The 16,945-nt window shown below is 35.9% G+C and overlaps 1 protein-coding gene across 1 annotated transcript; it reads left to right on the top strand.

The window, feature by feature from the left end:
- The first annotated feature begins 2,438 nt into the window (after positions 1-2,438).
- On the top strand, positions 2,439-10,795 carry LOC107037807 (uncharacterized aarF domain-containing protein kinase 2-like). The gene is made up of 8 exons (XM_015256561.1): positions 2,439-2,666; positions 3,124-3,205; positions 3,422-3,533; positions 3,608-3,725; positions 6,469-6,693; positions 7,745-7,975; positions 10,437-10,562; positions 10,622-10,795. The coding sequence occupies exons 1-8, from the start codon at positions 2,439-2,441 to the stop codon at positions 10,793-10,795; spliced, it is 1,296 nt and encodes a 431-aa protein (XP_015112047.1).
- Positions 10,796-16,945: the final 6,150 nt, after the last annotated feature.

Genomic DNA, 16,945 nt, shown 5'->3' with positions numbered 1-16,945 from the left:
ATTTCTTTATTTCAACAAATGAATAGATCAGCGCGCGCTCTCGCGCGCTCTCTCGCTCTCGCGTTTTGTAGTCAATCGTGTTGACTACAAAAGTAGAAAAGCATTTCACTGGAGAAAAAATAAAACATAAATGTTCACTATTTTATTTCACTAATGTTTGAGATCGAGTCACCAGATGTCGGCTGGTGACTGTCAAAATTCAACTCGATGATGCTCCGGAAGAACTTATAAAAAAATTACCGCGACTATGTCTAGATATTTGAAGCTATCGAAAATAGTGAGATGTTTCAACTATTCGAGACTCTTTATTCAGCGATCTGAAAATTCATCGAAACGAAGTCTATTTCAAACGTCAATAGCGAGGTTGAGGGTCAGTGAGGTTCTGGAGGCGGTACCCAAACCGATGATCTTGACAGGAAAATCGATGAAGGAAGAAGTTGTTCTTGAGACCGGGAGGAGTGAGGACAGACGTCTTGCTCGGAGTTTCTGGCAGATTTTTCTTGTTCTGATGCGCGTAATTTTAATCACGTCGACGGCTTCGTTATTACTTACTTTGTATTATGTCAGTCCGAAGGTTTGTTCCGCAGCGTTGGTTCAAGGTACTCCCATTTTTTCATGAATTTACACCAATACAGTAGCGAAGCGGTAATCGATTTAAGTTGATTTTGACTATTGGTCAGTTTTCAATGAATATCTCGAAATCTAGGGGAGATAGAAAAATTTTTGTCATAACCTTTTTTATGGCCCTTGATTCGCTCTACAAAAAAGGTTATTACAAAAATTTCGTTATCCCCCTTAGATTGGAAGATATTCCTCGGCAACTCAGCTAAAGGCTGAATCGACTTAAAGTACTTCCTCAGTGAGTTATACTTGGGGAAAATTTCGCAATGAACTGAAGACCTAAAATTGGATCATATGTTTTGAGGACATGTAAAAAGGATTCCCAAAATTTAAAGTATTTTTTCCACGCGAATCTTTGAGATATCCATCGTCAAACATTCAATTTTTGTCTTTTTTAAGTTTTTGTCGATGCATAACTCACTGAGGAAGCACGCACGAAAAAATTTAATAGAAAAGCCTATCGAGTTCGTTGGAAAATTCTACTGAATTTCTATTACACTTTCTATTAGTTTTTGGCTGATTCTATTAAAATGATCAATAGAAAATATTCAGTAGAAAAAGTCAATAGAATTCAATTTTTCTATATACCTTATCCTATTGAGATATTTTCTATAGAATTCGCTCGACTCAAATTTTCAGTTTTTTTCATTCGATTTTTCTTTTCTTCTCATCAAGAAAATCAAATGAAAAAACTTAGAATATTTAAGCCGAGGAAAATCTATAGAAAATATCTCAATAGGATAAGGTATATAGAAAAATTGAATTCTATTGACTTTTTCTACTGAATATTTTCTATTGATCATTTTAATAGAATCAGCCAAAAACTAATAGGACAGTTCAATAGATATTCAATAGAATTTTCTAACGAATTCGATAGGTTTTTCTATTAAATTTTTTCGTTCGTGAGATCCAAGTACTTTGGCTATTTTTTCTCCAGTGAAATGCTACTCTTCTTTTGTAGTCGGACATTGGAGTTTTCATTTGAGCCCCGTTTGACCCTAAGATTTCCACCATTTTACAATGATTTAATCATTTAAACTTTCCAGGTCTGGATTTGAATCTCGACATTCAACCGTTAGAAAACTTTTTAAAAATCTGAGAAAAAAATTAAGAAAGTTTCTTTTTGAAGGGAGATTGATGAAATAATTTAAAAAAATGCCATTTTTGAAAATTGCGAGCATTTTCGATAAATAATTTACAAACAATCAATTTTCCACCATTTGTTCGGAATAGTAACGAATTTATTCGTATCCAGAATTTTACCAGAAATAGATTTTATGCTTAACAAATGAGGTTTCCGAAGGTTTAAACAATTTCAATTATTTATTTATAAATAATGAATTTAAAAAAATAATAATTCTATGCAAAGTGTAATGTGAATGACGCTGAATATTCATAATTTGTTAGAAATTTTTCTCAAGCCATTTAATTCAGTGGTGAAGTGGTAAAACGGTTTAAGTCGACTTATCTCTTAGTTGCGTTTTTGAAGAATATCTCCGAATTCAAAGGAGATAATGAAATTTTCATAATAACCTTTTTTCTAGAGCAAATTGAGTGCTACAAAAAAGGTATTGACAAAAATTTAGCTATCTCCCTTCGATTCCGTGATATTCACTAAAAACTGGTCAATAGTCAAAATCGACTTGAACCGGTTTACCACTTCGCTACCGAATTAACAAATTTGTTATTGAAAATGGTTGAATTTATAGTGTGGTCTGTATCAAACTGTAAACGATACTTGGATATCCTTAAACCGTTTTACCGCTTCGCTACTGAACAAATCTGACTGAACTGCTCGTTCCCTGAATTCTGCAGTCATGGAATTCCTGGGCTCCACATTCATCAAACTTGGACAGTGGGCATCGACTCGCAGGGATTTATTCTCTGAAGATCTCTGCGATACTCTCGCACATCTTCAACGGCAGAGCAGTGAACACTCGTGGATGTACACCGAGTTTTTGATGTCTGCGACGTTTGGCCCAGAGTGGGAGAAATTGTTCAGACGATTTGACAGGAAACCAATTGGTTCGGGATGTTGTGCGCAGGTATCTGCCAGTAATTTGCGGATTGCGATTTACACAAAAAAAATTATTTTGAGACTTACGATCTGAAACTGAGACTTATGGGAGTTTCCAATTGAGACTGTAATGATTTTTTAATTTTAAATTGAGCGCTGAAACTCTGAACTTGAGGTCTTCGAAAGTTTCAACTTAAGATTTTCGAACGTTTCAATTTAAGACTTGAAAATCTCACTTGGAGACTTGAAGATCTCAATTTAAACCCTCGGAAAGTCTGAAGAGTCTGAGTTTAGAAAGTCAGGGACGAAAAAATTTAATAGAAAAACCTATCGAATTCGTTAGAACTGTTCTATTAGTTTAGGCCGATTCTATTGAAATCTTCAATAGAAAATATTCAGTAGAAAAAGTCAATAGAATTCAATTTTTCTATATAACAAATACGTAATTTTTATTGAATATTTCTCTCCATGCATTTTCTATTTAGGTTCACAAGGCGTGGATCAAACGAAAGAAATTACAGCTCTACCAGGCTACCGATAATTCCCATCCACCGTTCTATCTACACGGTAATTAAGAAAATACCCGTCACCCATTTTAGCGTAACGTAATTAGCTACCCAACATAATCGAAGAATGCTTTCAGTTCTCGAGCATCTGCGCATCGGGTTCATCCTGGATTTCGTTAGTAAGAGACGTTTAATGTGGCAATTATTACAGAAAAATATTATTTTCATTCTGGAATGAAAGAATTGTCCGAATATTTTGACTATAAATAATCCACAGGTTCACGATTTCCAACGAAGAAAGTTATCCCTGTTATTGAAAATTCAGAGGATGATGAACTGGTGCCTGTCGTTGTAAAAGTAGTGCATCCCTGTGTGGAGAATTACGTAGAGTGAATTTCACGCTTATGATGCATAAATTCATGACAACAGCAACGAAATTATATGAATTCTTTGATTGTTCTAGAACGGACTTATTTATGATTGAATTACTTTCCGTTTTAACATCGTTCTTGGTACCGTCTCTACGCTGGTTGGATCTCCCTGGCTGTGCCAAGGAATTTTCCACAATGATGTTGAATCAAGTAAGATCATCATTGATGTGCCACACGGAGAAAAATATATTTCATCATGCTGTACTAAAAAAAAAAAAAAAAAAAAAAAAAAAAAAAAAAAAANGGAACCCCTGCGTTTATATAAATCTTTAGAATTGTGTTTTCTCCTGCAATTATTATTTTTTATTCCTTAAACTACTTCATTGACTCAACAATGCGATAATCGAGTCGATAAAGTCATTTCATAGATAGAAATTAATAATTGTAGGAGAAAACACAATTCTACGATTTGATGTAGCCAAAGGGGTTCCGTCTCCCTTTAAGAATAATCGGGCGAGGAGAAAATGTAGGAGGTGAGGCGGAGGGGTTTCTATTGTTTTCCTGCAGAAAACCAATCGCTGAACAAAAAAAATTTTCCCATTCGGATTCAAAATTCAGGCAATATTAGGGAGTATCTTCGGTTAAAAAGTCTCTAAAGATGACAAATGTCTCTAAAGATGATGTGTGTTTTCCTATTTACTAAAGATGAACGAAACGTGAAGTTGTTTTATATCGAAATATCTCGAAACTGCCTGACCGCTAATCCTTAATTCTGATTGGTCAATATGTGACACGAAGTTATTCACAAAAAAAACACGCGGCATTTTCAAATTCTTCAGTGGCATAATTTCAAATTCTTCAGAAGTAAATTTTTTTTCACGTCATGTATATATAATATATATATTTCACATGTATATATACTATCGGTGAAATTAATAAATTCTGTCCTGTTATGGAGACCGATTATTTAAAAAAATTGAAGATAATTAATTGAAAATGAAAAATTCTTTATAGATTCTTTTACTCTACTTCGCTATTCACTTCAATCAGTAGTCGAATTCTCTTTGATTCATTATCAATATTTATAAGGTATTCATGAGAAAATGAAATTCACTGAATTCCATTTCTTCATTTCAACAAATGAATAGATCAGCGCGCGCGGGAGCGCGCGCATAGATCTTGTNCATGGATCTTGCTTCAGTTGAAAAGCAGAGTTGTGACAACATTGTTACAATATCATCTTTCTCATCAGCCAAGCTTTACGCACTCGAAATTCACTTTACGCACGACCTTGAACTTTACGCACACAGTGCACAAAAGCAGCCACTTTACCCGAACTCGGCAGGTATTATAAAAAATAGGATGTGTTACGCGTGCGTGCGAAAAAGTGGTTCTTTACGCACTTGTAACACAATATGCTACACTGAGAGAAAAAATTAGCTCTGCCGAAAAGATAAATGTTCACCTGTACAAAATTTTCTTGTCTCAAGATTATTGTTCCCCACGAGAAAATATTCTGCAGCGAAAAATTTATTCTTTTCACTTGAAAATCTGACAGTGGCATATGAATACATATTCTTTCGAGTAGAATGCCAGGATTCAAATATCATGATAAATAATAATCTGTTTGACTGCAAACCAAAAAATTTTCCACGAAGCAGAAGTTTGAGCTGACAGAAGAACCATTCTTTCAGCAAAAATACGACTGTATAATCTCTACTGCGACTTTATCTATTATTTCCAATATTACTCATTTGTTTCCCCGCCATTGGTAGTTATTGAGTGAGAAATCAAAGTCCAGTTCTGAGGTCACAAACGGATAAGTTTGAGAAGATCAAACCTCTGGTTCACAGAAAATTTCAAAACCTTTTACGAAGCTTGTAATCAGAAGTAAACTATACGGTGACTCCACGTATCTTATATTATTAGACGAAGATATCTCGATATTTTTGAGCGGAATAAATATATTTTCGGCAGAGGTAATTTTTTCTCTCAGTGTATTAGTTTTCAATGATCCGAGGCATTATAAAATTTGAAAAATCGTAAAATCAACTGATTGTGTCACTACTTTTCAGTGACACACTGACAGAAAAGTTCCCTAACATATAGACCACATTTACTTGAGAGAATTGAGGAAGTTATCTTGAATTGCTTAAATCTCAGTATGATTGCGCCTCACGGAACTCGAATAAAGTCTCATTTTCATCACGCGGTGACGAAAAGTGAACTTTTCGGCACGCTCCGCGTGCCTAAAAGTCCAATTTCCGCCACATTGTGATGAAAAATATTGTTCATAACTCGTGAAAAAATGATTTTTGCACTCGTTACGAAATATACTATTATATCACTATCATTCCGAGTTACATCATAAATATATTACATATCGAAACATTGGAAGTGCATAAGAAAATCACGAAAACAATAAATACTTGAAGTTTGACGATTCTTTTATGGGAGAATAAAGCGATTAAAGAAAAATTACTTGTCTCAATAGTAAATAAATGTTCAGATATGAGGCTTTTTTTCTCAGTGCAAGATGCTACATTTGAGAAATTTTGTGATTGAATCCCTGAAGTTTACAACATTAATCACAAGGAGTTACAGACATATTTCTAGAAAGTAGAACTTTGTTTTTCTCTGCACATATACGCGGAGAGAAATATTCAATAAAAATTACATATCTTTTCCGTAATTCCGGAGCGAAATGTGGTTGTGGGAAATTTTACGCAACTGTCACGTAATTTTTACCTCAAATCACGGAATTTTTCCAGAGCGTTCCGTAATTTTTACCTGAATCTCCTGTGAAAAATTACGATACCGTCACTTAAATTTTCGGAGTTGATTCCGTAATCGGTGAGCGAATTAACCTCCGTAATTTTTACTGAACATTTCTTTCCGTGTACTACGATACAATCTCTAAAATTATAATCGTTATGTCAATTTCCCATATCAGTTGGACATGAAGATGGAAGCTCACAATCTCCAACGATTTTCATCGAATTTCTCAAAGAACCATTCGGTCATTTTCCCCACGCCCTTGAGGAATCTAACGACCCGTAGGATTCTCGTTGAGAGTTATCACGAGGGAAAACACATTTCGGAGTATCTGAATCTGTCGGATCATAACGATTTGAAGAAACAGTTGGTCAAGATTGCCATCCCTCTAGTTATGAAAATGGTATGATATATCTTATATCACTGTTCTAGACAGAGAAAAAAATACGAGAATTTTTCTCTACACGGAGAGAAATGTTCAGTAAAAATTATGAAATTCACAATTCGCCCACCGATTACGGAATCGACTGAGAAAATTTAAGTGACGGTATCGTAATTTTTCACAGGAGATTCAGATAAAAATTACGGATCGCTCCGGAAAAATTCCGTGACCGTTCCGTAAAATTTCACACAACCACATTTCGCTCCTGAATTGGGAAACAGATAAGTAATTTTTATTGAATATTTCTCTCCGTGTACAAATCCAGACGAACCCGATGGCTTAGTGTAGTGGATAAGTTCCACACACGAAAAAATTTAATAGAAAAACCTATCGAATTTGTTAGAAAATTCTATTGAATTTCTATCAAACTTTCTATTAGTTTGTGACTGATTCCATTGACATGTTCAGTAGGAAACATTTAATAGAAAAAGTCAACAGAATTCGATTTTTCTATATAACTTATTCTTTTCATATATCTTCTATAGAATTTGCTCAACTCAAATTTTCTGTTTTTTTTCATTCTATTTTTATTTTCTTCTCATCTAGAAAATCAAACGAAAAAACATGGAAAATTTGAGCCGAGGAAATTCTACAGAAAATATCTCAGTAGAATAATTTGTATAGAAAAATTGAATTCTATTGACTTTTTCTACGGAATATTTTACATTGAACATCTTAATAGAACAGTTCAATAGAAATTCAATAGAATTTTCTAACGAATTCGATAGGTTTTTCTGTTAAATTTTTTCGTCCATGTTACCTCTTTATCCACATCAAATAAATCGTTTCTTTAATATAAAAAAACGTTGCTTAATCCAAACGAAGACTTCACCACTTAGAAATCGAATCATTATCTAAACGACGAAGAGAACAAATTTATTAACAAACTATAACCCGTCATTTGGATCACATAATAATAATCATCGAATAACAACAATAAATATCAGAACAATGAATAAATACATAACATTCTACCCCATTCAAAATCTCAAACTCTTTCGATCAATTCAAGGTATTCGAGGACAATTTCTTCCACTGCGATCTCCATCCTGGGAACATCCTAGTACAGGAAGAGGATGTCCTCCGAAGAATAAATAAAACTCAACTCTATCAACGAATTTTTTCGTTCCGCTCCAGGAAAGCACCACGTCTTGTGATCTTAGATTGCGGCCTGGTCTCATCGCTCAGCAATCGATGTTTGCAGAATCTCCGTGATGTCTTCCACTCGATTGTCACAGGCGACGTAATGAGTCAATTGATCCAGCTCATGTAGAAAAATCCGTAAAATAGTATATCTTGAAACGAGTGCGTAATAGTATATTGTGTTACTAGTGCGTAAAGTAACACATCCTATTTTCTGTGATACCTACGGAGTTTATTGTTCGCAACGGTAGTGGGGGTAAAGTGATTGTTTTTGTGCACTAGTGCGTAAAGTGCATTTCGAGTGCGAGAATGTATATTGCGTTACTAGTGTGTAAAGCTCCACTTTTTCGCACGTACGTGTAACACATCCTATTTGACGTGGATACGTCGATGGTTTCAATATGGGGGTCATATTGGGAAACGGTCCCTCTGTGCAGCGCCATCTATCGGCATTCTAGAAAATTCTAGACATTTCGAAATAATTCGACAAATTCCTCGAAATTATGAAAAAATTCAAGGAGTTTCTAGAAAATTGGAGAAAGATTCGCAACGGTAGTGGGGGTAAAGTTGTTTTTGTGCACTAGTGCGTAAAGTGCATTTCGAGTGCGAGAATGTATATTGCGTTACTAGTGCGTAAAGCTCCACTTTTTCGCACGCACGTGTAACACATCCTATTTGACGTGGATACGTCTATGGTTTCAATATGGGAGTCATATTGGGAAACGGTCCCTGTGTGCAGCGCCATCTATCGGCATTCTGGAAAATTCTAGACATTTCGAAATAATTCGACAAATTCCTTGAAATTAAGAAAAAATTCAAGGAGTTTCTAGAAAATTCTAGGGAATTCAAACAGTTTCTAGAAAATTCGAGAGAATTCAAGGAGTTTCTAGGAAATTCAAGGGAATGCAAGGAGTTTCTAGAAAATTTGAGAAAGATTCGCACCGGTAATAGGGGTAAAGTGATTGCTTTTCTGCACTAGAGCGTAAAATTCAAGAGCGTGCGTAAAATAAATTTTGAGTACGTAAAGCAGAGCTTCACGCACGAGAATTTACTTTACGCACGTTCGTGAATTTAACGGACGCCGTGCGGAAAATAACTATTTTACGCGCACTGAACGGTTTCGAAAAATGCACTTTTCAAGCAGGTATGACAAAAAGTTATAAAAACTCTAAACCGATACAGTTTTCTGCGAGGGAATTTTTACATCAATTTTACCCTAAGTTTACCGTAAAAATTACCTCACGAATTGGAATTTTTACGCAGGTTTTAGGTAATCTTCTTATATAAAAAGAAGATGTCATATAAATTTGGGATGTCCGTTTCTCTGGGGAATCATAGAATATTCTAGATAGTCATAGAACCGTCTAGAGCGGTTCAGAATGTTCTGGTGAATTCGGCAATCGTCTAAAAACTTCTCCATTCTTCCAAGCTTTGATCATTCTTTCTAGTATATCCCAAACCATTCTGAAATCCCGTGAAAATTTATAAAAAATTATAACAACTCGATTTATTTGAAGTTTACCTACGAGACCCTTTCATCATTGGTGCACGCTCTAGGTGCTTCGGCAATATTTCAGAATATTCTAGAATTTTCTAGCAGTTGCCGTCTAAACGTCGATGCTCTCAAAAAAATCGACCGCCATAAGGCGGACCACTGACCACCCTCGTATTTTCATAGCTGTTAAAAAATTTCCACTGAATTTTCCAGGCGTTAGTCTTGAAATATGAAACAAATGACGGTTTCTTTGAAATTTCAGGGAATTTTACCATTGAAAATTCGTGGTTTTCGTGGAAAATTCATGGAACTGTTAAATTTCAGTTAAATTATTCCATGAAAATTAATGGAAATGAGGAAAATTCAAACAAAAATGTCCTTGAATTTTCAATTTTTTGAAATTTCAGAGTAATTTCTTATTGAATTATCATGTTTACATTGACAATTTCCTCAATTCTGATTTTGACCAATCAGAGTGCATTATTCGGAGTCACGTGACGCGTTTCACACTGATAATTTCCCCGGCTGCAGGGAAATTATCAGACTGATAATTTCCCTGTAGCCTGTCAATTGATTTCTACGAATTTGACAGATATTCCTCACATTTTGGTCCCATAACCCCGAACACTGCACCCTGATCGGCCAAAATGAGAATTGAAGAAATTGTCCTCCGAATACCCCTCGACCTTAAAAATTCATCGGATATTTCCCTCAAGTTTTCCTGCATATCAACGATCGGGATCAGTTTTGCAGATTAAAATCGCGCTGTGCGCTCGGGATTTTACTGCAAAGCTGATCCCGTTGCTATGCAACAAAACATTCGGGAAATATCCGATAATTTTTAAGGTCTTGGGGTATTATAGCTGAAAATTCATGGAAATTTCGGCATCTTTATGGTTCTTCCACTGAAAAATCAGGAATTTCCTTGAATTTTCAGGGAAACTTAAAGTTTCATAGACTTTTTTCCGTTAAATTGAATTCAGTGTCGTTTTCTGGAAAATTCAGTTAAATTTTTTTAACAGTGTACGTAAAATCATTAATTCATTGAGACCCTGCAAATGTTTAGGGTGCCCTGGCAGGTGAATACCTCATGCGACACAGCAGCCACATGACGCCGGATCCAAGCGGTTTCAAGACTGCCATCGAAAGTATCGTCAACCGACACATGACAAATAAATTCAGTCTTCAAAATGTATGCAACTCGCCCATCAAGGCCAATTTCGACAATTAATAATCTGTTTATCAATGTAGGTCAACCTAACTGCAGTCATGAGAGAATTTTACTCAGCCTTGATTCATTACAAGGTTCAACAAGACAGTGCCTTCATAAACGTCGTTCTCAGTGTTCTGTTGATTGAGGGCCTCGGACGAAATTTAGATGCAACCAGCGACATACTCCAGGAGCTCATTCCATTCCTCCGTTGAGCAGGCGAAAAAAACTGCAATTTCAAGTTGGAAAATAAAATCACTTCGAGCAGGTTTTTGAGAGACGTGAAATTATATCAACGTTTTTTTGGCTCTTCGGGGGTATAATCACACTGCTCTCACAATTCAAACCGCAGCCGTTCAAGATTCACTTCCTGGTTGAGGCGAGAACAAGGAGCACTTCCCACTGTACGTGATTGCGTGGTTTACATGTTTCCTTTGGATTTTCTTGTCATGAATGGAATAAAATTATGGAACAGTGCAACATTTCACGGCTTGCGATCATTTCATTCTATACGATAATACATGTGTGAAAAAATGTAATAGAAAAATCTTGTGAATTTGCTAGGAAATTCTATTCCTTTTCTGTTAAACTTTCCATTAGTTTTTGGTCGATTCTCGTGAAGCATTCGGGGGCTTATCTGCATGTTTTGTTTCAATAGAAGTATTGGGGAGAAAAATCAATTGAATTCGATTCGTCCGCACAACTCGGAATGATATACACACTTGCCTACACAATGCGCATCTCACGTCGGTATGATATGCCGGGATAGCCAAATCCATAAGATATAATTACAGTTAAATACTGTAGGCGTCAATAGTTAACATCCCTCTTAAATTTTTTAATTATTCACTTATCATCAATCTAAATATTCAAATTTTTAACTATTTTGTCAATGAATAATTCAGTTATGAAGATTGACGATTATTTGTGTAGTCGAAAATCCCCTTAACTAGAATTATTCACTTAATGGTAAATTTACAGCTCCATACTATCAAATATTTAATTCATTATTAATCTGAAAAATTGGATTATTAATATTATAGTATTTCTAAAATTTGATCAGTATATTTTAAACCTTCATTAATGTAAGGGTTCAATCCTTGTAATATTACAGAAATGTAATATTGATGGGGATTCCTGATGATATGTGACCAGCTATGGTGTTCGTTATCATTACAATTCAATTCAATTTATTAATGGTTCTGGAATACATTGCCCCATCGCATGGGGGGAAGAGAATACTTTAAGGATGTTCGACACCCTTTTAGCCAAAATTGACGCTGTTTTCATTTTTCTGGCAAATTATCGATGGGAGTGACGTGAAAAAATATAACGATTTTGTGGTTTGTCATTCTTTAATGGCTCACGAAGTTGCGTAGTGGTGCGATAATTTTCATGCGTTTTTTCTACAGTTTTGTGATTCTTTTTAAAAGTTTAGAGAAAACGCAGGAAAATGTTCGCACCACCTTAAAATTTCGTCAGTCATTAAATAATGACAAAACGCAAAAACGTTATATTTTTTCACGTCAATTCCATCATAAGTTTGCCAGAAAAATTAAAAAAACGTGAATTTTGGCAGAAAGGGTGTAGAACATCCTTAAAATAAATACAAAAAGTTTGGAAGTAAAATTTGAGAGTACAAAAGGGGTTTGAGCCATTCGAGAAGAGAAAATAATCGTCTAGGACAATATGTGACGCTAGTGCATCAGGACAGTTTATTATAAAAGTGTTCGTTATCAATAATTATAATAATAATAATATTAATCAGCATAATAATAATAATAATATATTATTCTATTGAAATATTTCATATAAAAGTTCATCGGCTCATGTTTTCCAAGTTTTTTTGTTTGATTTCTTAAAGAGGAGAGAATAAAAATAGAGTAGAAAAAAACTAGGAAAATTTCTGCTGAATAATTCGTATAGAAAATGTCTCAATGAAAAAAGTTGTATAAAGTATAAAATTCTACCGATTTCTCCTATAAAATAGTATCAATTGGTCATTTTCCACTTAAAAAACGCGCAGTAAAACCGCGGAATTCGTCAATCGAATTGGCCAAAAGGAATAGGATTTTCTAATGATTTCGCGGCATTTTCCTATGAATTTTGTCTTGATGTATTACTCTCTTGAGATTTATTCTATAAAAATTTCGGGGTACGGATTTTTCTCGCTGTATTGTTTGCTATTTCTCTTTGCAACGTGCAAAAAATGAAACAAAAAAAACAAATAGGATAAGTTATGTGTAAAAATGAACATCTATTGATCTTCGATTGCATAATTTTCAATGGGCGTTGGGGAAAAAAACTTGAACAACTTTTAATTGAATTTCGATCGCAATTCAATACAATTTCCCGGAGAAATTGCTAGGTTTTTCTGTTAAACATTTTCATACATTTATAATTAGTGTTTTGCATATTTTTCGTTACTGATTCGTATTTTTTTATTTAAAAAATGCTTGTATTCCTTCAGTGGACTGTAAATTTCGTGATTTTCTCTCTATATATATAATCAAAAAATAAGGAGGTAAAAAATTCAGGAGACGCCCCTGATTCTGACCCTTATCAGTGACCCTGATGATGCCATTGAGAATGAATTATTATCTCTGTCTCTCTAATGTGTTCATATCTCTATAGGTTCATATGGAGTCATATGGGGGTTATATGAGGGTCATGTGGGGGACATATGGGGGTCAAATCCTTAAAAAATAATAATAAGAATATCTTTAAATTATAAAAACCCAAATCGATTTCTGGTGATGAAAATTTAGTACTCGAAATTGAGACTTCAAAATTGGGGGTCAGAATAAGGGTCTTGAGGATTGAAATAAGGGTCATGAGGGTCAGAATATTGGTCCCAATAAGGGTCACAAGGGTCAGATTAAGGGTCCAAATAAGGGTCACAAGAATCAGATTAAGGGTCATATGAGTCAGTATAAGGGTCACAGTAAGGGTCCAAATAAGGGTTATGGGGGTCAAAAACTAAGGGTCACAATAAGGATCATGGAGGTCATATGTGGGTCATATGGGGGTTGGCGAGCGAAGCGAGCAAGGGCCGAAGCCTCCTAATGAATAAATAGAAAAAGAATGGTTGAGTCACGTCCGAAGTCGTTGGATGAAGCCTTTTGTAAATAATAAAAATGTCAATTTTTCAAAGGAGGTAAATCATTCTATCAATTTTTTTTCTATATAATGCGAACACCTCACCATATTCAAGAACATCGAAAGGGAGCGAGCGAAGCGAGCGGGGGGGGGCGAAGCTTCCCGGGATTGTCGAGCGAAGCGAGCAAGGGGCGAAGTGAGCAAGGGGCGAAGCCCCCTAGAGAAAACTAAAAAAAACATATCTCTATATTGTAGATATCCAAAGCGACTTCTGGTGATTGAAATTTCGCACTCGAAATTACGACTCCAAAATTAAGGGTCAGAAATTGAGGGTCACAAGGGTTAAAATATGTGTCATGGGGATCGAAATAAGTGTAATGGGGGTCATATGGGGCTATATGAGGGTCATGTGGAGCTATATGGGGGTCATACGCAGGTTGACGAGCGGAGCGATCAGGGGGCGTAGCCCCGCAGTATTCGATATTCTCCATTAAATTTGCCGATTTAATAATTCTTTTGAATGCAAAAATGTCATGAAACAACTCAATGAAGCCTTTTGTAAATAATAAAAATGTCAATTTTTCAAAGGAGATAAATCATTCTATCAATTTTTTTTCTATATAATACGAACACCTCCCCATACTCAAGAAGATCGGGAGGGAGCGAGCGAAGCGAGCGGGGGGGGCGGAGCTCCTCGGGATTGTAGAGCGAAGCGAACAAGGGGTGAAACTCTCCGGGATTGCCGAGCGAAGCGAGCAAGGGGCGAAGTGAGCAAGGGGCAAAGCCCCCTAGATAAAACTAAAAAAAACATATCTCTATATTGTAGATATCCAAAGCGACTTCTGGTGATGAAAATTTCGCACTCGAAATTACGACTCCAAAATTAAGGGTCAGAAATTGAAAGTCACAAGGGTCAAAATATGGGTCATGGGGATCGAAATAAGGGTAATGGGGGTCATATGGGGCTATATGAGGGTCATGTGGAGCTATATGGGGGTCATACGGAGGTTGACGAGCGGAGCGATCAGGGGGCGTAGCCCCCCAGTATTCGATATTCTCCATTAAATTTTCCGATTTAATAATTCTATTGAATGCAAAAATGTCATGAAACAACTCAATGAAGCCTTTTGTAAATAATAAAAATGTCAATTTTTCAAAGGAGGTAAATCATTCTATCAATTTTTTTTCTATATAATGCGAACACCTCACCATATTCAAGAACATCGAAAGGGAGCGAGCGAAGCGAGCGGGGGGGGGCGAAGCTTCCCGGGATTGTCGAGCGAAGCGAGCAAGGGGCGAAGTGAGCAAGGGGCGAAGCCCCCTAGAGAAAACTAAAAAAAACATATCTCTATATTGTAGATATCCAAAGCGACTTCTGGTGATTGAAATTTCGCACTCGAAATTACGACTCCAAAATTAAGGGTCAGAAATTGAGGGTCACAAGGGTTAAAATATGTGTCATGGGGATCGAAATAAGTGTAATGGGGGTCATATGGGGCTATATGAGGGTCATGTGGAGCTATATGGGGGTCATACGCAGGTTGACGAGCGGAGCGATCAGGGGGCGTAGCCCCGCAGTATTCGATATTCTCCATTAAATTTGCCGATTTAATAATTCTTTTGAATGCAAAAATGTCATGAAACAACTCAATGAAGCCTTTTGTAAATAATAAAAATGTCAATTTTTCAAAGGAGATAAATCATTCTATCAATTTTTTTTCTATATAATACGAACACCTCCCCATACTCAAGAAGATCGGGAGGGAGCGAGCGAAGCGAGCGGGGGGGGCGGAGCTCCTCGGGATTGTAGAGCGAAGCGAACAAGGGGTGAAACTCTCCGGGATTGCCGAGCGAAGCGAGCAAGGGGCGAAGTGAGCAAGGGGCAAAGCCCCCTAGATAAAACTAAAAAAAACATATCTCTATATTGTAGATATCCAAAGCGACTTCTGGTGATGAAAATTTCGCACTCGAAATTACGACTCCAAAATTAAGGGTCAGAAATTGAGAGTCACAAGGGTCAAAATATGTGTCATGAGAATCGAAATAAGGGTAATGGGGGTCATATGGGGCTATATGAGGGTCATGTGGGGCTAAATGGGTGTCATGTGGGGGTCATATGGAGGTTGACGAGCGGAGTGATCAAGGGGCGTAGCCCCCCAGTATTCGATATTCTCCATTAAAATTTTCCGATTCAATAATTCTACTGAATGCAAAAATGTCGTGAAACAACCCAATTAGAGCCCGTGGAACGTGTATAGAGGCTCAATCGCACATCATTATTATTAAAAATTCAATTAAATTCCGTAAATATGGCATTAACCTTCGTATAGTCACGTTTTGAGGTTTCACAATAAAAAAATATCACGTGGCATTGATAAACAAAAACACCGTTTTCCTCCCCCTTCTCCTTCACTTTCTTCAGTGACCAGTGGCTGGGAAGAGGCTGAAGAAGAACGAAACACCGTCCACAAGTTTCCAGTGTAAAATACCTGCAAGTGACGTTCTGTGTGAAATCCAGAGAAGAACTCATGTTCTAACTGTAAAAGGACTGCCCGCTTGCAGCATCCGTGTCCAGTTTTCATATAAATCCGGGTTCATTTTTCTCGATGCTCTCATAGACTTCAGTACTAACTCGATAAAAATCTCCTAGGTATGTACTCCATCATTTCCTTTCTCGTAACTTCAAATACTAAATCATGACTTTCAATTTGATAACGAGATGGTAGAATGGTTTTCATCAACATTCAAAAAATACTTGAGTCTCATTCTGAGAGATGTCGATTTTTCATGAGATCATTTATCATGGATACGAATGACCTCTACGAGAAAAGGTCTTAATGGAATTACTTTCTAATGCTGGGATTATTATGACAATTCACCTTGAACTTGCATTGACTATTCAGTTTTACTAAATTCATTCACGCGCGAAAAATTTTTATAGAAAAACCGAGCGAATTTGCTGGACAGTTCTATTAGAATTTTATTAAATTTTCTATTGAAATATTTTCTATAGAATTTCTGCGGCTCCAATTTTCCAAGTTTTTTTTTTTATGTTCTTGATGGAAAGAAAAGAAAAATAGAGTAAAAAAACGAAAATTCTCTTGGTTCGTTCGTTCAAATAATTTCGGGAAGAAAAACAATCGCCAAAAAGCGATAGAATTTTTAATCAAAGTCCTATGGATAATCTTTTTCTATGAAATTTCACAGAGAAAGTTCTTTTGTTTGATTGTCTTGATAAAAAAAAAGAAGAAAAAAATTTAGAAAAT

This window comes from Diachasma alloeum, unplaced genomic scaffold (assembly GCF_001412515.2).
Source record: "Diachasma alloeum isolate Michigan unplaced genomic scaffold, Dall2.0 Dall_scaffold_00271, whole genome shotgun sequence".
NCBI classification, from domain to species: domain Eukaryota; kingdom Metazoa; phylum Arthropoda; class Insecta; order Hymenoptera; family Braconidae; genus Diachasma; species Diachasma alloeum.
The sequence above is the reverse complement of the archived record's forward strand: the minus strand, read 5'-3'. Positions and strand labels throughout refer to the sequence as shown.

Bases quoted from the DNA above. Each gene is read 5' to 3' on its own strand.
- LOC107037807 (XM_015256561.1), top strand. From the start codon at position 2,439: ATGGAATTCCTGGGCTCCACATTCATCAAACTTGGACAGTGGGCATCG. The intron at 3,206-3,421 runs GTAATTAAGAAA...AATAATCCACAG, and splicing joins TCCACCGTTCTATCTACACG to GTTCACGATTTCCAACGAAG. The intron at 6,694-7,744 runs GTATGATATATC...GATCAATTCAAG, and splicing joins TCCCTCTAGTTATGAAAATG to GTATTCGAGGACAATTTCTT.